General features: G+C 43.8%; 1 protein-coding gene across 1 annotated transcript in view; it reads right to left on the bottom strand.

Moving 5' to 3' along the window:
• chchd3a (coiled-coil-helix-coiled-coil-helix domain containing 3a) overlaps positions 1-25,088 on the bottom strand; it is a 214,003-nt gene that overhangs the window by 55,903 nt on the left and 133,012 nt on the right. Inside the window, exon 6 of the mRNA XM_080754100.1 lies at positions 21,963-22,046. Coding sequence (XP_080610226.1) covers positions 21,963-22,046 — 84 coding nt within the window. The remainder of the gene's footprint in view (positions 1-21,962; positions 22,047-25,088) is intronic.

Genomic DNA, 25,088 nt, shown 5'->3' on the forward strand with positions numbered 1-25,088 from the left:
GCACGAGAGCGCCGTAGCGATTCTTGGGCGTATGGAAAATGACACACATATGCACACACACACACACACACACACACACACACACACACACACACACACACACACACACACACACACACACACACACACACACACACACACACACACACACACACACACACACACACACACACACACACACACACACACACACAGGTCCACTGCCTCTGCTTTAAAGGACAACTTTTTACAACAAAGGTCCATAGTTTAGATTGTAATTAGAGAAAAGAAAATATGAGTGTTAAAAAAGATTTTCTTCTTTCTATTGTTTTAGAGATTTTTATTACTTTGATTTCAGGGGGTGCATGGGGGCATGCGTCCAAGTGCCTAAATGCGTCTTATTAGACACAATAAGCGGGCAATTTTTTGTATTACTATTTACAGTGACACTACCAGCCCCCATAAGTCACATCTGCCCATGAAATATTGTGGTGCATCTTGGGAATGGGCTTATTGTATCTAAACATACATATTTAGCCAGTTGTAAGCATGCCCCCAACGGCCAACCACTGAAATCAATATCCGTAAAATGGCTAAAACTAGAGAAAGCTGTAAATTAAAACATTTTAACACTCATCTTTTCTTTTCTCTAATTACAATCTAAAATATGAACGCTTGTTGAAAAATAAACAAAGTTGTCCTTTAAGGACAAAACACATGCTCGCACCGCAAACAAAGCTAACAACACATGGTCATCTTTATGTGGGTATTGCTAGTTCCTGGGGGTTACGCCACATAACGTTGGCTCTAATGCGGCCTGACAGCGAGTCGCAGGTTCGATTCCCGAGCCCGACGACCTGCGTGTCACCCCTTGTCTCTCCCGTCAGTCACACTCTGCTGTACGATCCAAATAAAGGCGAAAAAGCCCCCAAAACTAAGTATGGGGCTAGTGTAAGGGCACCTTAACCGTCTCATACAACAATTTACAATTTAGGCATTTAGCAGACGCTCTTAACACTTGGGTGACTGGAAAAAAAATCACTTCCACTCTGACTGCATTTATCAGTCAAATTGACAGGTAAATTCTCTCCCCTTGTGAAATTGAATTAAAATAGCACACACACGAGTGTCCCCATTTGTTTCCCCTCTTGTTCCATTTGTCTTGCGATAGAGGGTTTTTTAGCTCATCATCCGGAGGCAAATAAGAAAGCCAGCGGGGGGGATGAGGGTGGGGTGTCATAGACAAATGAAGTCATTATTGCTAATGCAATCCAGCGATATGGAGCCGATAGCGTTCTCAACGCAGACACCAACGCGTGGAGGTCTGCACGCGGCTCAATTTAGAAAACCAGAAAACACCCCCGGTTTTTAATCCATTTAGGCCAGTAATGCATTATCACTTTAACCATTATTTTATGCTTTAACTATTGGAAAATAGCAGATATACAAGCTCACAGCGCGGCACAGAGTGCGGCAGGCACCAAGTGCGGCACCAAGTGCGCTGAACATTTGTGCAAGTCTTTGAATACTTTTGACTCGATTCTATAAATGTCTTGTATATCCTTCTAAGGTTTTTGAAAAACAAAAAAAAAAATATATGTTTCTACGTCAGTGGATCTCAAAATCTTTCAGGTCAAGGACCCCCTGGAATTATATGTATTTGGCCGCGGACCCCCATCTCAAAATATTATGTATCAGCCCCAAAGATTTGCACCAATTTTCATGAATTTTCAAAACATGGCAGATCTACAAGCTGTGATCTGTTTATATATCTGCCATTTTTCAATAGCTAAAGTATACAATAAGTCCTGGTCTAAATGTGTTAATGAGTAAAAAAACAAATAAACAGACGAGCGTTAATGGCTTCTCTTCTCTTATCTGTTGGCGAGCAGGAGGAGAGGAAACCACCCTGCCACGGCAGCCATTACGGCTCTGCAGTCTGTATGGAGCTATAGGATGAGACATTAACAGCACTGCAGTGTTTAGGGCTGGGATCCTTTGGGAGTTTACACGATTTTGCGGTTTCTTAACCACGCGATGCGGGGCGAGAGTGCGGTCCAGCCAGCATCTGTTCTGCATCTAGCATTTGGTAAGACCCAAATTCAGAGTGAACATTTTAAGCTCAAGTCATTGCTTCTGGTGTCCCCAAGACTCCCCATGGAACAAAATATTTTGTTGGGGGTCCGTGGCCAAATACATTATCATGTTATGGGGGTCCTTGACATGACAAAGTTTGAGATGTCCATAATTATAACACCAGAGGCAGCGCCACAGATCATGTTCAACCCAGAGTCAACTCAAACAAAGGGTCAAACTCGTTCTCTTGCTATTAGGCTACCACCAAAATGTGGAACGCCTTACCGAAGGCCTTAAAGGAGTGTGGTTCCCTAGCATCCTTTAAAATCGCCCTGAAAAAAACACTTACAGGCGGCAGCCGTTCGCAACTGGTAAAAGGGTCAGTGACGTGACGCCCCAAAAAATGTGTTTTTAAAAAAACTTTAAATTGCAGGCATAAAAGTTATTTACTTTTGTTCTACTCACTCTCAACCTTATGGAAATACATTTTGTTTTTAGATATTTTATTGGAATCAGACTTTATTCAGCAGTTTGTTGTACTTGTGCCTAAAATCGTCATATGGTGTGACATGAAAATAATTGTTCATAAAATGAAAATGGAGTACATCTTTCTTAAGTTACTCACTTTATCAAAGTCCTTTATCATAACTAACCAGTGATCCACTATAGTTTTTTGAAAATTAATTATATCTGTATGTTTTTTTCATAATCGACACTCTGTGTGAGGCCCATGTTCATGATCTTACAACATATTTTAAATGTATTCTGTCAAAACTTTCTCTAAAATTACACAAATATTTGTGACTCTTCCTGATAATATTCTCTATGTAATGCATAAACATTTTTTTGGTTTAATCATTAATAAAGGTATGATTTTTCACTATTTGGAATGTCACACCAAATGATTTAGTGTCACACCGTATGATCATATCTTCATGTGTCAAAGCAAACTGTGTTTAACCTACCTATTAGTGAGTACTGAACTTTACTGATTGATTAAACAATTACCCAGGATAACATGGCCTTAATATTTCTGAACAGGATATTATTGTAGGGCTTTAACATGGGATAAGAAAGAATTGTAGTAGTAGATGGATGATGAGGATGTGCACAGGAATGCTACACACACCTAAGTCTTCTGCCGGCCCACGGCAGAAGGATCCTAAAGAGACAATAAGGCACATAGCCACACTTGGAGCCAAGGCAACATTTTATTAACACCAATTAGTGGAAACAGAACTCAGCATTCAGGTAAATTGCTTTTTTCCGAAGTCTCCTGAACTTGAACACAGCATTTTGTGTTGAACAAATGTAATTAGGAATCATGACATTACACCACATCTCCACAACTCCAAAAATAGCTGATCTACAAGCTCTCGCAGCACAACGTGTTGAGAGCTTGTAGATCAGCTATTTTCGCTAGTTTTGTCTCGGGTCCTACCTTAACACTGTCCACTGTCCAGTCCAGTGAGTGAAAGTACAAAAGTATTAGATCAGATTAGATTATACATTTAGACTGTATTGTACATCAGCCAGTCGTATTTGGTGAGGGTAGCAAACCGGCTGCCTTGTTGTGGTTCTGCTATGCCACAGACAACCTCCTGCTCTTCTTAGAAAATGCAGTCTCACCCCTTTGGCTCCACTCTCCTTGCTGGGTCATTGTTTAGTTTCTCCCTGTACTTTCTCGTTCTCTCAGCACTTGTCATTTTCCAGCTGACAAAAGAAAATGGAATGTATAGTTTAAGACAAAGAGAAAATATTGTTTAGATTGAAACAATATGTTAAGGTTTCTGTGAAGGGGTTTCTGCTCTGTCTGATGAATTTGAAGTATCACTGAATGAAGCTAAATTACATTTTATGTAAAAATGTTTAAAACAAATGTTTAAATGTACAAAACATGGAACACATGGAACTTTGTTATTTATTGTTATATCTGTAGTTAAATACAGTATAAATCATATGGTGTGACAATCAAGTCATATGGCGTGACAAGCAGGCATGTCACACCATATGATTAAGTGTCACACCATATTACTGTTTTCTCCATTTAGGTTTACCTTGAGGCTACTATGTACACATTAGCATGCTAACAGCATGCTAGCTATAACAAAGCAGCCTAGATCTACATGGAAATATGACCAAAACTTCAAATAACTTAAGCTTTTTTTAAAGAAAAGGTGTCACACCAAAAGACATCCAGAATGGTGAGTTTGTCAACGTTTCAACAAGATGGCATTTCATGAAAATGTTAAAATCATAACTCACCTCAGACACCTGTCTTGCAGTTGTGCTGGGAGTGCTGAATAGTCTTACAGAAGAAGGACCTCTCTAGCCAATAGGTGTCCAAATAATTGCCTGTTTAATTTTTCCAAACTAGTGTCACACCAAATGATTTTGGGTTGGGGGACAAAGTGTTTTTGATCAGAAATGACTGAAAACATTATGCTTTGACTTTGAAAAGATATAGGCTCAAAATAGACATTTTTTTTAGCCTAAATTCATTTTCAAATGATTTTTAGCAATTCTTTTTCTTAGTTTTATTCAAGTTCCCACTTTGAGAAACAAGGTCAGGACAGTCACACCATATGAGTTTTGCCATGTTTGGTTGAAGATTCTGAAGAAATGAGGAATGAAATGTTTTAATCTTGAGTAAGTTCACATAAAGCTTAATGTCCTGCACAATATTCAGAAGGTTTTTGACAAATATATTTTTTATTTATACATGTTTGACACCGAGGACAGCGAAAACGTTACGTCACGTCACCCACCCAAAAACAAACCAAGCCCAGCCCAACTTTCCCCTGACCCTTCTTTGTATTTACCTACTGTATTTTTTTTAAGTTCCTTTTTTTCCTGACTATATCTACTGCATTGTACTGTGTTCTATCCGTCTGTCATTCAATGTTATATGAGATACTTCAATGGTTTCCTGTGTAAATAAGCCAAGTGCTTTTCTAGGATCTCCTTTTTGTAGACCGTGTACCGGTGTACTGTACCGTCATGAAACTGTATCTTTTCCTATGCAAACTTCTAATAAAGTCTTCAATCAATCAATCAATCAATGAGAACCACTGATATAAGCCAATTCTACAAATGTCTTCTAAATCCTAACAGTTTTCTGAAAAACATATGTTGCTCTATCTTTTATGTTGCGTTGTTAGCTAAGATGTCGCGCCGCAGTGTATCTATGTAGGTCAGTGGTTCTCAACCTTTCCAGGCCGTGACCCCCAAAATAATCATATTTTAACCCTGACGAGCACTAAGATAATACGGTTCTATTGTGAAAATAGCAGATCTACATGCTCACAACGCCTCGTAACGACCCACAGGTTGAGAACCACTGATGTAGGTGGTACAGCTTCTTGCCTTTCCTGGCTTTTGTCTTTAACGATTCCCTCTTAATGGACTGATTCCTTAACGGTACCCTTTAACCCATTTAGTATGGAAACCCCTATTTATAACTATACCTTTCAAAACGGGAACCCCTTTATGTAGACTACATAACATAGCAACATATCGTCACTGTCGACTTCAAACTTGTAGCACCAAGTTTCAATTTCAAACCTGAATTCATTTGGGTCAATCAATCGGGTAAATTTACAGTAATAAAATAGTCTTACGGATGCGACAAAAACCAAGAAATATTATTGAACTCAAGTGTCCATGGTGTGAGTGAAAATAATAATAATTTGGGGGATGAACTACTCCTTTAAGTAAAATAGATGGAATACTTTTTTCCACCACTGCACATAAGTTCAGTGAGCCTGTACACAGCATAGCAAGTCATGAGAATAAAAAAGCGTGTGTGTGTGTGTGTGTGTGTGTGAGTGAGTGAGTGAGTGAGTGAGTGAGTGAGTGAGTGAGTGAGTGAGTGAGTGAGTGAGTGAGTGAGTGAGTGAGTGAGTGAGTGAGTGTGTGTGTGTGTGTGTGTGTGTGTGTGTGTGTGTGTGTGCGCGCGCGCGTGCGTGCGTGTGTGTACACTAAAGTGAGAGAGAGAGGGCAAAAGCTCAGCTCCTGTTGAGAACTTATCAGCTGCTGATAAACATCTGCTAATTAAATTAAGAGGGCGAGAGAGAGAGAGAGAGAGAGAGAGAGAGAGAGAGAGAGAGAGAGAGAGAGAGAGCGTGCAGAGAGCATCCTGTTGCTTTAACCTGCGTGTGATAATGACCCACGCATCACCGCCGCTGAGCGGCTGGCAACAGGGGGCGCCCTTCTCTCTAGGTAAAAGTATTAATACTGCAATATTGAAGTATAAGTCCTGTATTCAAAATGTGTAAAAGTACAAAAGTATTGGCATTAAAACATACTTAAAAGTACCGTAAGTAAAAGTAATCGTTGTGCAGAATGTACTAATTTCCCCCACCCTGACAAGCACATGGAATTGTAGGCATTACATTTAGTTTGACTGTTAACTCTCCTACTGCCAGATTATTTATTTATTTATTGGGTCTGGTGCCATCAAAAAGCGGCTTACCTTTGCGACGTTATAGTAGATAGACAGACACACATTTATTTTTTATTTTTTTATTTTTTTTGGTTGTGCAATAGTGCACTTTGGTCTGCCAGGCAGCAGAGGGCGGCGTCATGCGAGAATGAATGTGAATTTGCCTGTTATGTGTTGAAGAAGAAGAAGACCAGTCACTGGCCACAGAGCCTTACAGCCAGAGGAAATCAACAAGGAAGTGAATTGTTCTCCGTTGATCTAACGCATAATGGATTTTTTACACCATCACCGCGGAAAATGTGTTTACAGTAGGCGGCCGCGCGACCCCTCATCAGCTTACAGTCATCAGACGAACGAACCGAACGAGCGCCGTATTGGCGGAGAGGTCTTGCGAAATCGGGCGAACGTGAACGTTCAAAGCGTGGGAAGAGTTAAGAATAGTGAAATTGGCTGGTCTACAAGGTTATGAGGCGTTGTGAGCTTGTAGATTGGCTATAAAAGAAATACGAAGGTCCTTAGAGGTCAGAGTCAGTAGAACTATTGTTCCACTTAAGTGTTGTCTGTTGTTAACGGTTGTCCCTGTCAAGCAACTTGAGAGCAACTGGAACAAAGGACTTTCCCAGTCTGGCAGTAATGCAGGTTCTCACTCCACTCCTGGTCTCATCATCATTCATCATCATTCATCACACAATGTCTGCCTGTCTGCCACTCTAAGGCACGTCTTCACCATCCAGAGTACTTTGTCACAGATTCTAAAAAACACACACTCACTGGGAGGCGGCCATTGATCGCTGCATTCGAGAGACCATTTATGCCTTATAGTACGACAATGTGGCACGCCTCGGGAACAACGGACCTACAAGCTCATTTCTATAAATAATAATCTATGAGCTCACTTGTGAATTTGTAGATCTCTCTCTCTCTCTCTCTCTCACTCTCTTTGCCTGAGGGAGAGAGAGAGAGAGAGAGAGAGAGAGAGAGAGATTAACAGAATGATGGAAAGAGCTTGAGAGGGGAGATGAAAGCAAGAGACAGTATTGACAGACAGAGACACAGAAGAAGACAGAGAAAAGAAACAGAGAGAGACTAAGATTAGGGATTAAGAGAGGAGAGAGAGTGATGATCCAAAATAGTGCTGTTGTCTCCTGTTGGCCGCCTCATACGTCTCTTTCATAGAGCTGTGAAACTTATATATTTTTTTTCTTTCTGGTGAGATGACAATTGCCGCAGCGAGAGAGCTGGTATGGGATAGCTGTCTGTCTGTCTGGCTGAGAGGACCGAATCCAATTTAATCGATACGCAACGAGAAAAGACATACAGAAGAACGGGTGGGGGAAAAACTGAAACACTACGAAAACAAAAAAATAAAAAATAAAAAAATGAAAATAAAAGAATAAGCTGAAATAGAGAAGGACAGGCAGGGGAGAGAAGGATGGATGGCTGGATGGGGAGGGAGGGAGGGAGGGAGGGAGGGAGGGAGGGAGGAGAGAGAGAGAGAGAGAGAGAGAGAGAGAGAGAGAGAGAAAGAGAGAGCATTGGCAAGTGAGATTGTTAACCCATTTAAACTAGAGGCTGATTCTAAAAGAAATAAGGTGGAAACCTTGTATGTCCAAAACCGTTCGTTTTGTATTTATCAGTTTGAAAATGATTTGAAATAGTGAAAATAGCTATTTTTACTACTTTTGTGCGACAGTCTTGTATGATGAAGCAGGGCTTTACTTTATGTAAAACATACCCATTTGAAACTTGGAGAAATGAGGTTTCTACCTGACAAAGACGTTATATTTCTATATAATATCAGTGGCGATCAAAAATGTTCATGTCAAGGATCCCACAAAATTATATGTATTTGGCCGCCGACCCCCAGATGCAAATAATAATTTTGATCCACTATTTAAAAACAGAAATAGAAGATCACACAAAAAACTGTGCAAAATCAGGTTCTTTATTTTCAGTTAAGATTTGCAAGCTTTCGGACATAGACCTTCATCAGGCATATAGCAGATCTAAAAGCTTGTAGTGCGGCATAAAATGACAGGCCATGAGCTTGTAGATCTGCTACTCTTTAATTATTTCGAAAATATCGCCGTGGAATACATGGTGGAAACCTTGTATGTCAAAAAACGTTTTGTATTCATCACTTTAAGAACGATTAAAAAATAGTGAAAATAGCTAAAAATAGCCGATCTACAAGATCGTCTATTTTCACTAGTCTTGTGTGATGAAGCAGGACTTTTCTTTATGAAAAAACTTAAAAAATGTGAAACTTGGAGAAACGATACAGTTGCCTTCCCGGTGTCTTTGGGTTAAATATGAGATTGTTTTACAGGGCAGGGCAGCAGGTATTGAGTGAAAAAAGCGTAATAAATATATAGATATTGTTTTCTGGGGGCTATTTGTGCGGCGGGGTCCAATAAGACTCAGAAAGCAGGGGGGGGGGCTGTCGGGTGACGGCCTGTCATTGGACGAGCCTCGCAGTGTGATGGACGACCGAGTTGGATTGGAACGGACATGTAATATATATCATACTTTTATTCTCTCTCTCTCTCTCATTGTGTATGTGTGAGCGATGGTGGGAGAGGGCCTGGGGCGAGAAGACAGGGGGGGAGGAGAGGGGCGCGAGAGAGAGAGAGAGAGAGAGAAAAAGAGAGAGAGAGTGAGAGAGAGAGAGAGAGAGAGAGAGAGAGAGAGAGAGAGAGAGAGAGAGAGAGAGAGAGAGAGAGAGAGAGACCTGAGGCTAAAAGACATGGAATTTTCTGTTGTTTTCTCACTCAACAGCTAAGCAAACCAACATACAGTGTAAGTGTATTGTATAATAAAGAATATTTCTACACATTGCTAAATTGACAATTTAAGACCTTGTTGATACTTTTAAATAATTATTGCGACCGAAGTTCGCAGTTGAAATGTCACAGCTTGTCCGTGTCCGTGTACACATTTTTACGGTCTATGGGTTTTCCGCTCTGGCATAATGCTCTGATGTCACTATGATGTCACACTAACAGAATCCCTTTCATGCCCATACATGGAGTTCCCTGATGCCATCAATATTAATGATGCCCTGTTAGAGAGATCCCTGTGATGCCAGGGGGAACAAATCCCTTTTATGCCCATATATGGAGATCCCTGTGATGCCACGGGAACAGATCCCTTTTATGCCCATACATGGAGATCCCTGATGTCCACATCACCGTGGCGCGGTTTAGGGCCCTTTAGGGCGAGGTCTCTTGTCACCCTGAGGCGTCTTACTAGTTATTATTCAAACTCCCCCATGTCAGGTGATAAGAAGCGGCTTGTATCGTCTTGCTTAGAAGGAGGCATGAGGGCAGTCCGTTTGCTCTCCCCGGGTTGGCAGAGGGAGTGTAGCGCCCTAGTGGACAACACCTCGCTCACAACGCATTGTGAGCTGTCAGTCTGTCAGTCAGTCAGTCTGTCTGTCAGTCACACATCACACTTTTGCCCTTCTCATATCTCCACCACCGTTGCCCACACACTCCTTGGCTGCCAAACCACAACCTCCACCATTCATTTCTCACATGGCCCTTCTAGCACCACCATGAGGCTGATTCTTGCAAAACACATTTTTGGACACTGCTCCTACAGATGTTGCCCTAAAATCACGCAAATCGGTAAACAGTATGTCATGTCATCAACATGGATCTGTCACATTTAGCGCCACCATCAGGCTGATTTTTACATGCGACCTGACGGTTGCTTATCTCCCGATTTAGGGAGTCTTACTGGTAATAGTATACTTAGTGTACTACGTCAGCATTTCTGTGTGGCGACTTTACAAACGATACTTTTAACCGTAAGCCCAAGCCCAAGCACACACACACACACACACACACACACACACACACACACACACACACACACACACACACACACACACACACACACACACACACACACACACACACACACACACACACACAGCTATTGTTCCTCCCTGCTGGTACTGTTCACGGTGGTTACAAAGAGTGTGTCGTTCATGTTAGCAAATTCATCCTCGCTTTCGTTTTTTCAATTAGTCAGACATTCAATCCACAGCCACAAACCCATGATGGAGTTGTTTGGAAATCTGACTGACGTGTGTGTAAGTGAGAGCATGTGTGCATGCGCGTGTGTGTGTGTGCGTGTGTGTGTGTGTGTGTGTGTGTGTGTGTGTGTGTGTGTGTGTGTGTGTGTGTGTGTGTGTGTGTGTGTGTGTTTGTGTGTGTGTGTGTGTGTGCGTGTGTGTGCGTGTGAGTTATGAGGATGGCGGCGCTTTGGAAATCCGATGCATTTATCATGTAAAGCCTCGGCCCATAAATCGATGGAGAACCAAAGCGCCGCGGACATTCATTTCCATCGCTGCTTGTCATTTATTTGCTTCTCTCTCTCTCTCTCTCTCTGTCTCTCTCTCTCTCTCTCTATATTATCATTCTTCAGTATATGCCGGGTTGTTTTATCAGGCTTTATCAGCATGTCTCCTCTCCTCTCCTCTCCTCTCCTCCTCCACTTTGACTTTCCCTGCCTTCCTAACCTGTAATCCTCCTCTCCTTTCCTCACCCCGCTCACTCTATCCATTTATCCCCGTCCTTTCCCACGCCAACGCATTTCTCTCCCTCTCCCTCCCCTCCAGGCACGTGCACACATAGGCATCAAAGGGGGCTTGAGCCCCTGCCCTTTTATCCGTCTGTACAAAGTGCCCTCTCCAGACCATGAATGCGGTTTTTACTATGGTGAAAGAAATGCTAACGCCCCTCTTTCCATGCCATACCTGAAGGCAGCATTCAAGAGAATTGCCTTGTCCAAACTCTCCTGAAATTATGTTGAAAGAATTGCCCTCTCTCTCTGTGTAGAAAGCACCGAAAATAGCCGACCTCCAAGGTCACAACGCGTCACAGCGCAACGCGTTGTGAGTTTGGAGGTTGGCTATTTTCGAGATTTTCACCAAAAGGCCCTCTTAGAAATGTCAGCCCCATTATTGCTATTTATTTTTTTGCATTTATTCTTTATTATTTTTCATGCAGTTATTTACCCATCTAGACTGTCAAGCACCAACGAAACATGGGTTTAATTAGTCTGATGTAGGGTTAGGAAATGTACATTGATATGTGTCCTTTGCTTTTGCAACGTGTCTGAGCTGAACTGTTTGTCTGTCTGTCTTGTCTCTATGAGAAAAGAGTAAAGCCGCACACTCGTAGCTGCCGATGCACATTTATTATAGGACTACACAGAATGAGAAACCAACGTTTCGGGCAGACAAGCTGCCTTCTTCAGGGTTACGATAACCCTACGAGTGTGGGGCTTTACTCTTTTTTCATAGTGTTTGTCCCGTTGGCCGGCACCTCACAAGGACAGCACACCACTGTGCAATTTTTTGCTGTCTGTCTGTCATAAAATCTGAAAATCAATAAAAAATATTATGAAAAAAATGTCAGCCCCTGCCTCTCTAACATTCTCTGCACGTCCCTGCTCCCCCTCCCCCCTCAGAGGTGTGAAGGTGAGGCGTTGACAGAGAGGTCTAAGGGATATTGACCAGGGAGCAGCACTGTTTGATGGATGGCCACTTCCTCGGCTCAATAATGTGTGTGTTAGCGCTCACGCTACGGTGTGTGTGTCGTGTGTGTGTGTGTGTGTGTGTGTGTGTGTGTGTGTGTGTGTGTGTGTGTGTGTGTGTACTGTACACAGCAGCAGTGTACAGTACAGATGTAATAAAAGACCATTCCAGCTGACCAGTGCTGTTGATTCAGCCGACTATAAAAAAAAAACACGATGAATGTTTTTCGACTACCTTTTTTCCCACTGACCAAAAACGAAATAAAAAACTAAGCTACGGTGCACTCTGGATATAGCAGATCTACAAGCTCAAAAGGGCAGCGACGCGTTGTAGATCGGCTATTTTCAGCACACAACCAAGTGTAAAATCTGCATTTAAGACCCCATCACGACCGGCCAAAATATACAATCAACACAATCCATCTGTATATTTAGCCGGCCAATGTCTTAGGATAATTGTTGGACTCAAACTAGACTAAAAGCCAGACTAAAATCAGAACTAGAAAGTGTACACTCTCAGAGTTATGGTGGTTTTTGCAAATAAAATGTTTGAGAACCATTAGTGGTAAATGGCCTTTATCCAAGGCGCTTTACAGAGATTGTGCATTACATTCACCCATTCACACACACACACACACACACACACACACACACACACACACACACACACACACACACACACACACACACACACACACACACACACACACACACACACACACACACACACACACACACGGCGGAGGAAACCATGCAAGGCACCAACATGCTCATCAGGAGCAACTAGGGGTTCAGAGTCTTGCTCAAGGAGTCTTCCACACTAACTCTGGGGGAGGCCACTGCCGCTAGTGCAACAGTAGTTGAACTTTTGTTTAGGATTAAGAGTGATAATCCTAAACCCTGTAATAATGTGTCATCACTGCCACACAAAATGAAGAAAACCTTGACGTTCAGTAATTGTTCTGTTTGCCGACGATCCACTGAACATGAGCGGTAGCTTCCAATCTGAATGCAGCGAACATATAGTGTGGGAAAAGAAGCTACAACGTTTTCAGGCCAAGGACCCCTTAGTTGAGAGAGAGATGAAGGGCAGGGACCCCCACAACCTGTTCATAGATTAAGATTCCATATAGTTTCATTGTTTGACAGCACAATCATCAGTGTATTTTGGGTTCATGTCAATTTGTGTTTTCAGATATTTAACCACTTGAACCGTCAATACTTAATAAACTTGACCTTTCGCTCTGTACTTGGTCTGCTCTTTTACCGCTCTACAACAAACCTCTTTGCCGAAAATAGCCGATCTACAAGGATTGGAGGATAATGGAAGGAGAAGAACGCCCGCACACTGTTTCTATACTCCAAAAACGTACTTTTATTATAGGCAACTGCAACGTTTCGACTTTACGTCTTCATCAGGCAAAAGTCGAAGATTTGGAGGACCCCTGTAGTAACTCTGAGGACCCCCTAGGGGTCCCGGACCCCCTGTTGAAGACCCCTGAGCTAGAAATCAAATGACGACTGTCACGGGCTCCATTATATCTCACTGAACACCAGTCTCACGCAACCAAGTAGGCTGTAAATTGGGCTGCAAGGCCATTAATGTCAAATATTAATTAAGAATCTCAATGAAATAGAAATGACTGTGTTATAAGCCTTCTGTTGAGCCTTCTGGGGTAGTGGGGGTCCTTGAGGATAGCTTTAACGAGGCCGGCTCACCCTGGGATCGGCTTGCAAGTGGAGAACATTGGAAGCTGGAAATGCATGCCCTACAGGCAGTTATGCAATACCTGTATTACCAGGGACGTGCAGAGAATGTTGGAGAGGCAGGGGCTGACATTTCTAAAAGGGCCTTTTGGTGAAAATATCAAAGAAATAGCAGACCGGCTATTTTCGGTGCGTGATACCACACTAAACTAAGCATAATCATTCAATACCGGAGATGTGCATACGGCATGGATTGCCTAAACCTAACCGAAAACCCAACCCTAACTTCAGTAAAACTATGCCTTAAAGGAGTAGTTCACCCCCAAAATGACTTTTTTCTATTGATTACTCATGCCATTGAGAGTAGAGTTCAATAATATTTTTTGTTTTTTGTCACATTCCTAAGACAAAAATTAGTAAATAGTAAATTTACCCCCATTGATTCCGGATGGTGACCCGTTTCGAAACGGGTCACCATCCGGAACGAATGGGGGTAAATTTATAGTTATCACATTTTTGTCTTAGGAATGTGACAAAAACCCAAAAATATTATTGAACTCTACTCTCAATGGCATGAGTAATCAATAGAAAAAAAGTCATTTTGGGGGTGAACTACTCCTTTAACCTAACCATAAAACCTAACCCTAACCCTAAGTCGAAATAATGAAACGTAGAAATAACGAGATTTCCCAGAGCTTGGGAAGCTATAATTCCTGAGCCCAGCACCCAAGGACGCCTCGCAACGGCACAAAGAAAAAAAAACATGTCTTTGTGTATTGATCATGTTTCACAAATCTGTAGTTCTTTGTCCAAGTCTGAGCTCAAAAACAACACACTCTAAAAAAAAAACATTATTTGCCTTGTTTGGTTTCTCTTTGGCCAACGATCCGTCGATGATTCCATGGAGCGTCTCGTCAGCCTGACGTCGGCGGACGGATGCCTCCTCTCCCCTCCGCTAGTCGCGTCCTCTCTGCACAGACCACTGCCTTTTCAATTACTGACCACACTGACCAGCGCCGCTCAATAACAACCACGAGCTCTGCTTTCACTAATACTCCTCAAGCCTCAGTGACCTGATGGGGACATTTGCCAGCTTTATCGACTCTTAGAAAAAAACAATGCTCACAGAAAATCATTGCCATGCTGAACGCATCAATCAAGTGGGACGAAAGTAGACGGATGAGTTATGATGTATATTGGGGATAATAGGCTAACATTCAATTGAAAGAGCAGCTTTGGTAGGGGCAGGACAACTCCTTTAAGCCACTGGACTATTCGTAGCTTGCTTTACCTGGATTCAGAGCTGTAGACAGGCTGAGAGTAGCCTGACACTCAGCCTGAATTGACATTTCGTTTCACTCCATTATTCAGTCTGAACTCACTTCCACCGAAGGCGATTGCAGGGATGGGCGTTACCAAAAAAAGGCAGTCTTCAGCGATTGGTTCAGTGTGGCTGGCTAGTGGCTAGCCTGTTGCTTGCTAGTGCTACTTGCTAACCAAAGAAACAGTCAGAATAGGAGCACTACGAACTAGTAATCAAACACAACATAACAAGCCTGCTACTGGTGTTTCATAGCGAGATCGATACGATCGCATTTTACCGCAATTTACCGCATTTTATCGCGACGCGATGCGCGGTATGGTACGGTGGCGGCGCTGGTGTACTTGGAAACACACATGAGTTCTGGGAAACCCCCACCCACGCTGATCACAAGACGCTGATTCACGACGCTGGGATTCGCCGATCGGATTTTCAACCGAGGCAGGCCTCTTCTTATGAGAGCGATGCTAGCCCTGAATCGCCAAAACAAAAAATTTAAAGGGGTGTGGCTAGCGATTCAGGGTCTGGAACTAGGCTAGGCTGAGAGAGGACTGGTTCAAAGTTATAAAGGACTTTGATTTCAACGCAGTAAGCAGCAGCACCCAGCAAGGCTGCATGGGCTGCAGTGACCTGGTGCTCCAACCTCCTGCTACTGTTCGTGTCCGTGCGTGTCTGTGTGCGTGCGTGCGTGCGTGAGATCGATAAAGCGCAGAAGCTTTAATTACAAAACGCTCTCATTAATTGTGTCGGCAACCCTCCTCTCAGCAGCGCTCTGCGTGTTAAAGCAGGATTGATTGAGTCGGCGTGGCGGTTCTCAAGGAGCCCTGGTCAGTCCATCTGGAAGTGCACATCCACCTCTGGCATCATGAGACTAACGAGGCTGACTTTTTAACTTAAAAACCCATTGAGGCCTAGAATCATTGAATGCTTTAGCTATTGAAAAAATAGCAGATATACAAGCTCACAGCGCGGCACCGAGTGCCGCGCTGCGAGCTTGTAGATCTGCTATTTTTGAAAAAGTCGTGAAAATGTGTGCAAATCTTTAAAGCGAAAGTTTGTAACTCACATTTTGCTTCTGGGGGGGTCCCTGGAACTAGATATTTTGAGATGGGGATCCGTGGCCAAATAAATATTAGTTTGGGGAGTCCTTCACATGAAAAGGTTTGAGAACCACTGACATAGTAGTCTCTCAAGAACAGACTAACTGACGATGGCAGACTTCTTTGACGATGGCTGGCCAGATTGCTGACATAGAAACATAGGTTTTTCAAAAACCTTAGAAGGATTCAAAAGACACTTATATATATAGAATCGGGTCAAAATACGATTTTTCACGATTTTTCAAAAATAGCAGATCTACAAGCTCACAGAGTGCCGCGCTGTGAGGTTGTATATCTGCTATTTTTCAATAGTTAAAGCATAAAATAATGATACACAATAATGTGTACCCATTCTGAATTGGTTAAAGGAATATATTATCACTAATTGTGGGCTCGCTGAAAGTGAGCACGTATAATCTACCAGTCAAGTTCTCCTCGACAGTACAAAGGCAGGGCCCTTAGCCAATGAGGTGCAGCCAAAGGGTAGATCTTTGTGCACATACATGGTGTTACACGCGAGCCTACACTGTTTTGTAGGAACAGTATTTCTAGTTTTCAACATTGAACCGTCATTATTGCGTCTCTAGGTCGGAGTTTACTATCAGAACCGGCACATCTTGACGGGTAACGCTTGTCTTTTAGTTCATTGACTCACACTCTGTCATCACTGTGATGTCATGGGAACCAAATCCCTTTTATTGCCATATATGGTGATCCCTGTGATGCCAGGGGAACCAAATCCCCTTTATGCCCATATGTGGAGATATGGGGAACCAAATCCCTTTTATGCCCATATATGGAGATCCCTGATGTCATCAATATTAAGCCCATATCTGTGAATGCCTATATGTAATCACTGTAATGTCAGGGGAACCAAATCCTTTTATTGCCATATATGGAGATCCCAGTGATGTCAGGGGAACCAAATCCTTTTATTGCCATATATGGAGATCCCTGAGATGCCAGGGGAACCAAATCCCTTTGGCCAGACGGCCAGGTTATGGCGCGACCTCGCCCTTTAGGGCGAGGTCTTACTGGTCATGACCCCACAATCAATTTGTGGGGGGACTTTTTTCTCATTCCAACACAACAACTCTAGGTACTGTATAGGCTATTAATGACATAGTTCAAAGTTGAAAAAGAGTGGTTCTCCCCTTGAAAGGGATATTTCACTTTCAAACAGGTTTGAGTTTTGTTTTATTTTAATGTCTACTTGGTCATGACCAAAAGTATAAGGTCGCGGGTGCAAGCGGACAAAATGGGTTTCCTCAGACGGGTGGCTAGTATCTCCCTTAGAGATAGGGTGAGAAGTTCAGTCACCCGAGAGAGACTTGGAGTATAACCACTGCTCCTACACTTGGAAAGGAGTCAGCTTAGGTGGTTGGGGCATCTAGCACGGATGCCTCCCGAGCGCCTTCCTAGGAAGGTCCTCGATGCACGTCCCACTGGGAGGAGACCCCGTGGCAGACCAAAGACCAGATGGAAGGATTATATCTCCAAACTGGCCTGGGAACGCCTCGGTATACTCCCTGAGGGAGTGGAGGAAGTTGCTCAGGATAAGGAACTCTGGAAGTCTTAGTTGGAACTGTTACCACCTCGACACGATTCCGGATAAGCGGTTGAAGATGGATGGATGGATGGGTTTTGTGAGAACGCCAGAGAGTTTCTTTTATTTATTTTTATTTTTTTAAAGTTGCTTGATTCAGTGTTTCGATATGTGATACTACTAGGAGTTGGACAATATCGGTATATCCTTCTCGAAAAATTAGAATATTGTGTAAAAGTATATTTTCTTGAAACTTTCATAATTTTCTTGAAACTTTCATATATTCTAAATACATTGGACATTCAGTGAATTATTCCAAACCTTTTTTTGTTAAAACTTTGAACTTTTATGGCATACAGCTCATGAATATCAGAAGTCCATATTTCAAAATATTACAATATTACACGAGACCACTCAAAACAAGGATTTATAATAGAAATGTCAACCTTCTGAAGTCAGAGTTGCTTGAAGTCCAGTGGGAGGTTTCCGAAGACAGTTTTGATTTGGGGTGCTATGGCATCTGCAATGATTTTTTACACAATATTCAAATTTTTCGAGAAAGATCTGGATTTTATCGGTAAAAAAAAAAGAAAGAAAATCACCACATCGGCCATCCCTTGATGTAAGTAAAAAGTATTGAGAAAAGGAAATACACCAGTACAGTAAAAGAAAAATACATAAAAAGTACAGTACTTGAGTAGATGTACTTTGTTGCTTAACTCATTGCATGCCAGGCCCGATAGTCCCGAGATTATTTTAATGTCTTTCCCTGCCAGGCCCGATAGTCCCGAGAATTTCCGCAATTTTGAAAAAAAAAAAAAAATAATAAAAAAAAAAAAAAAAAATCAAATTTTTTTTTGGACCCCAAAAAATGTAGTAGGCATGATAGAAATCGCGAAATTGCATGTTTAACCCCCATAGCAACCCCATCTATCAAACATGGCAGCCATCTTTGTTTACATTTTAGGAAAACATAATGGCTTGTATCTCATGAATGCCTGAACGGATTTCCATTCGGATTTTTTTGTTTGAAAGCTGTGAGCAATGTGGACACACGTGGTGCATTATCTAGGCATGGGTGTGCATGATCCGTGCACTATGAATTACATGGAAGTCTATGGAGACCAGAGGCACCATAGAGTACGAAGGTATTGTTAAATGGCGGGGAATGTGTTAACACCACTGGCAATTTGTCCAAAATGCCAGCTTCTTTCAGCAGCAGCGCAGCGAGCACTGACAATACGCTGAGAGTTTAATTTACATTTAAATGACTGTACAACGCTCAGACAGCGTGACCTTTAGCAGCCAGGAGCACACATGCAGGGCAGACCCCTCCCCTCAGACGACGGGGGGGGGGGGGGGGGGGGGAGGGGGGCATGGAACTCTGGCTCTACAGTAGTGGTTCTCAACCTTTTCAGGCCGCGACTCCCGAAATAATAATATTTTTAACTGGAGACCCCCCACCCTGACGAGCACTAAGAGTTGAGGCATTACATTTTTTATAAACACGGTTCTATTGTGAAAATAGCAGATCTACATGCTCACAACGTCTCGCATGTAGATCTGCTATTTTCACAATGAATTATTTGACAATTTGACCAATGTTTAATTTGTCATTTCAGAGGTATTACAAAGTCCTTAAATGGTCACTTTAGAAATGTGCAGATACCCTCTATACACATAAACTTTATGTTGGTTTGTTTGCTGTTGAGTGAGAAAACAAATGTTGCACATTAAGCTAATCATCTGGGGACCCCCAAAAATAATTCGGGGACCCCCCCCTGGGGATCCATCTCGCGTGCATCCGTGGGGAACGTAGGAAAGTTAAAACCCCCTTTTTATTTTCACCAGCAAAAGGGTCATCACATTAAACAAACCAAAGACAAGACCCTCGTTGGTCTGCCCTCTCCCGTGCGGGACGGGGTCTGTTTGACCCCTGTCTGCCTCCCTGGCACAGAGCACAGCACCCCCCACTGGGGGCAGAGTGGAGCTGCCATGTCGAAGATGAGCCCGGGGGAGGGGGGTGTTTGACCCTTGTCCTCCTCCGCAGGATGCTGGTTTAGTGACACACAGGGCCAGTGGGGTCGTGGTCGTTGAAGGGTGACCCGCCAAGCTCAGAACTGTGCTATCTACGAAATCAACCCAGAAAGAAGCGACTATAATAGGTCATGTGAGCACTTTAAACCCAATACATTGGCTATTGGAGAACAGTCAATGGATGTGACACGTTGTGAGCTTGTTATGAATATTTTCAAAAGAAAGACCCATTTCCACTGCAGGGCCCAACCAGAACTAGAACTTTCCAGCACCAAGAACTTTAAAGAACCTGTGAAGTTCCGGGACCAACATTCTGCTTACGTTTCCATATAACCAGAACTAACTGGGAAGGTCTCAAAAAAAGAGCAGCAGCGCTGCTGGCCCCGCCCATAGATAGGTTCCCAGAACTCAAGTTTAGTTCTCATCTGAAACCGAGCCGTACGCAGTGGAAACAAAACCAGAACCAAAAATATAGGTTCAGGTACCTGAAAGTTCTGGTTCCACCTTGCAGTGTAAAAGGGAATAAATACATTAATTTGGGGGTCCATGACATGAAAATGTTTGAGAATAACTGGTTTTAACTACCTTCAGGAAAGAAGACCAATAAGCAAATAACTACACTGTAGAAACAAGCCCCCTAAAGGGGGAGAGAGAGAGAGAGAGAGAGAGAGAGAGAGAGAGAGAGAGAGAGAGAGAGAGAGAGCACTGTCGGGGTTCACCTTAAGGACTAAAACAAGAACAGTGGGACACATGGAGATGTGAAGGACAAGAGAATAAATGGGACATTTCTACTGTCATCACACTGCGCTGTGTGTGTGTCTGTGTGTGTGTGTGTGTGTGTGTGTGTGTCTGTGTGTGTGTGTGTGTGTGTGTGTGTGTGTGTGTGTGTGTGTGTGTGTGTGTGTGTGTGTGTGTGTGTGTGCGTGCGTGCGTGCGTACGTGCGTGCGTGCGTGCGTGCGTGCGTGCGTGCGTGTGCGTATAACGTCTCATCCGCACTGCCCGCGACGTGAGCAGTGCACGCGATCAAATCTCATTAAAATACACATTTGTTTCAATGAGACCGCCCTGACAAAACGAGGCGTGCCAGTGACGTCGTCCATCCCTCCTATATTCACTCAAAGAGTCTATGTGAGCGAGGTTTTCGCGGCGATGTCCCGCCCCCAAACACTTTTTATTGGTTGAGATCACAGGGAGGTGTCTCCCCGGAGGCAGCTCAACACAGATGGACAAAGTACTCGACCCCAGTACTCGAGAGTAGATACTCCCCGTCAAAATGTACTCCACTGCAAGTATAAAAGTAGCAGTGTACACATTTGTACACTGTCAAAGTTGAAAGGAGACCTTCAAATTTCAAAGTATGAGGACCACTAGGGTGCCACGGCAAGCCCTGCCTTGTTTTGCAGTTCAGAGGCGGTCCTATAACAGTTCAGAGGCGGTCCTATGACAGTTCAGAGGCGGTCTTATAACAGTTCAGAGGCGGACCTATAACAGTTCAGAGGCGGTCCTAACATTTCAGAGGCGGTCCTATAACAGTTCAGAGGCGGTCCTAACAGTTCAGAGGCGGTCCTATAACAGTTCAGAGGCGGTCCTATAACAGTTCAGAGGTGGTCCTAACAGTTCAGAGGCGGGGCCTAACAGTTCAGAGGCGGTCATATGACAGTTCAGAGGCGGTCCTAACAGTTCAGAGGCGATCCTAAGAGGCGGCCCTAACAGTTCAGTGGCGGCCCAAACCACAGATATAAAAAGCTATACCTCCTCCGGTGTGGGGCATTGGTCAAAGAAAGCTGGCAAGCCTCCCAATAACTCTACGCAAGCCTCCAGAATTCTGAGGCGGGGCTCTTGGGAATTCTGAAGGACGCTTCCTTGTGCGTCACAGAATGGGATGCTCGGTAGGCCAATCAGATGCAGGACTGGCAGGACTCCCTCTTTCCCATTGGAGGGGGCAGTGTTCCTTCCGCAGTTCCACAGTTCCACACTTCCGCCAGCGGTGTTTGACCAGTCGCGCCAATGAACTGCAGCGGCGGGGGAGGTATCTAGCTTTTTATATCTGTGGCCCAAACAGTTCAGAGGCGGTCCTAAGAGGCGGACCTAACAGTTCAGACGGTCCTAACAGTTCAGAGGTGGTCCTAAGAGGCGGTCCTAACAGTTCAGAGGCGGTCCTAAGAGGCGGTCATAACAGTTGAGAGGCGGCCCTAACTTCTTACCCTCTCCTCCAGTCGAGCCACCTGCTCCCTGTAGAAGGCATCCTGCTTCTTCAGCTCCGCATCTCTGGACTCCAGCTGTCTGGCCTGGACACACACACATACACAGGAGGGAAGAGGACAAATATTATTACTTACATGCACAATGGTGCACGCACGCACACACGCGCTAGACGACGGGAGACACAAGTGTCAGAGCTGCATGATAATACATATAGATGAGTGAATAAAACTACTTTACAATGAATACTGGTGAAATTGAAAACGAGAACTTCTAAAAGAAGGATGTGATAATGGGATGAAGTAAAGAATGAAAGCAATATCTCCTATTATGTCCTCCCAAGCTTCTGCTGTGTTTGTAGACTTCTACAGAATAATAACTGAGAGGTGGACGCTTGTGTTTTGTAAAAAAAAACAGCATGTCACGAAACCTTTAAGAGAGTGGGCAGGAATTATAAGTAGGAACGAAAGTATCGCAGTCCAAGCGCGCGCGTGTGTGTGCCTGCCTGCATGTTGCTGTCGTGTCATGCAACATTTATCTCCGGAAAACTTTTCCTGTCAAGACATCTTTCCTTGGGCCCAAAACTGCCAGGCACAGAAGAAACTGTTACGAAGTTAAAGGTGGATGGATTTGGATTTTGGTCTTTAAAAAGCACACTTTGGACTGAGCGACCCTAAGAAACTGCATTCTTCCTCTCCTTTGAACCCCGTTTTTCTTTCTGTCTCCCATTGTCATCCTCATCTATAATTCCACACAAGTATAACCTGCCAAATAGAAGGAAGATCCAGGCTCTTTCAAAGAATATATGGGAGCTGTGAACGAAACTACTGGAATGGAAAAAGAGGAAAGGAAGCGTGTCAAAGAAAAATGCCATGAAGAAGATGAAATAAAAGTGGAATTCAGTAACGGAGCATGCATATCGACTCTGTCGGGTCGAAACCTCATATGTCCAAAACTGCTACTTTCAGGATTCAAATTTTAAAAAATAACGAAAGTAGCAGATCTACATGCTCAGCACGAGCCGCTTCACGCCGTGTTTCGAGCTTGTAGATCTGCTGCCTTTGACGCTTGTGTATGATCAAGTGGGGCATTAAAGGAGTAGTTCCCTCCTAGGTGGCAAAAGGGCCTTTCTGTGTGGAGTATGCATGTTCTCCCCGTGTCCCCTAGGGTAGGTACCCTCTCAATAAACATGCAGTAATCCTGGTCTCTATACTGCCTCCCCTTGGCCAGCCGGGGCGCCTGATGGAGGGTGAAAGGAACTGGTAGGAATAACGTGTTCCTTTCACATGCTACGTCCTACAGTTCAGGGCTCTCCCCAGGTTGGCAGAGGGAGAGCAGTGCCCAGGGTTACATTATTAGGCACTTGGCATTGGGTGATAAAATGGGTTACAAAATCAATTTAAACACAAAAAAGGTTAGAATATGGACACATGAGGATTCTGCTCTAGACAGCAACGATAACGATATAAAGAAAGAAAACGAGAGAGAATCCATTGAAGTCACCCGACCTACAAGCTCACAACGCGTCGCGTCCGCAACACGTTGTGAGCTTGTAGGTCAGCTATCTTCCGGGGGGATCGAGAGACACCGCAGTGCCAAACGCAGCATGAATTAGGACCGGAGGACCCGACAGGCTTACCTTGCGTCCAATCTCCTGAGGGAGGGAAGCATTGAAAGAGAAAGAGAGAGAGAGAGAGTTGAGTGTGAAAGTCAGGGACGGATTCATCCATGAACTGCTTGGGAATGACATTTGAAGATTTTTTTTTTTTAGGGTTGGATGTCTGTCTGTCTGTCTGTCTGTCTGTCTGTCTGTCTGTCTGTCTGTCTGTCTGTCTGTGACGTGGTTCTGCTCTAATAGACAAGATGTCTACTTCAGTATATCTGCAACACACACACACACACACACACACACACACACACACACACACACACACACACACACACACACACACACACACACACACACACACACACACACACACACACACACACACACACACACACACACACACACACACACACGTGCATATGCAGCACGCATACACACACACACACACACACACAGATACAGAAGTAGGAAGAGGAAATAGAGTTCTTCACTAGTTCTACCGCCTTGAATGTCGTGTTGCATGTGAAATCAAACAAAATGTAAGCACGGACGGACGGACGGACGGACGGACGGACGGACGGACACACACACACACACACATATCGGGTAGACATATCATATCGGGTAGACATATCAAATCAAATCAAAATCAAATCAAAAAATATACTCTTCTCCGAGTGCTCAAAATGCTTTACAACGGTCCATTCATCCATACATTGGGAGGTGAAGCGGCGAACAGTCGACGCCAGCGTCCTCACTTCCCACATTCACACACCAACGGTGGCAAAGCTGACACCGACCGACTCACTGGAGGCAATGTGGGGTTCAGTGTCTTGTCCCAAGGACACTTCAACACGTGGACAAGGAGGAGGAGCCGGGATTCGAACCACCGACCCACGGATCACTGGCCGACCTGCTCTACCTCCTGAGCCACAGCGGCCCCTGCTAGTACGGTCAAGCGGGGGTGTTTTTTTTTTTTATGAAAAACGGCAAGGACAGCAATGATCTACATATTTATAAATATGCAGCGCCGCGTCCCACAGAGCAGCAGTCATGCAGATAGAGAAGCTATTTAATCACTAGAGGATGCCTGGGGGGGAGAGAGCGAGAGAGAGGAGGAAGCGAGAGTAGGACTTATGAAAATTCACATTCCTCCATTCAATCACCAGCACTGATAACCATTTGTGTTTGGTGACTCAGCACAGAGCGTGCGTGCGTGTGTGTGTGTGTGCGTGTGTGCGTGTGTGTGTGCGATGAAGAGTCAGCATTGCTTCCAGAGAGGCCAGATGAGTGCGGACAACTTTCAAAGTCAAGGGGTGTTGCTGACTTATAGTGGCAGACACACACACACACACACACACACACACACACACACACACACACACACACACACACACACACACACACACACACACACACACACACACACACACACACACACACACACACACACACACACACACACACACACACACACACACAGTGGTGGAAGAAAGTCCTCAAATGTTTTACTCAAGTA

This window comes from Nannobrachium achirus (genome assembly GCF_963921795.1).
Source record: "Nannobrachium achirus genome assembly, chromosome: 23".
Lineage (NCBI taxonomy): Eukaryota > Metazoa > Chordata > Actinopteri > Myctophiformes > Myctophidae > Nannobrachium > Nannobrachium achirus.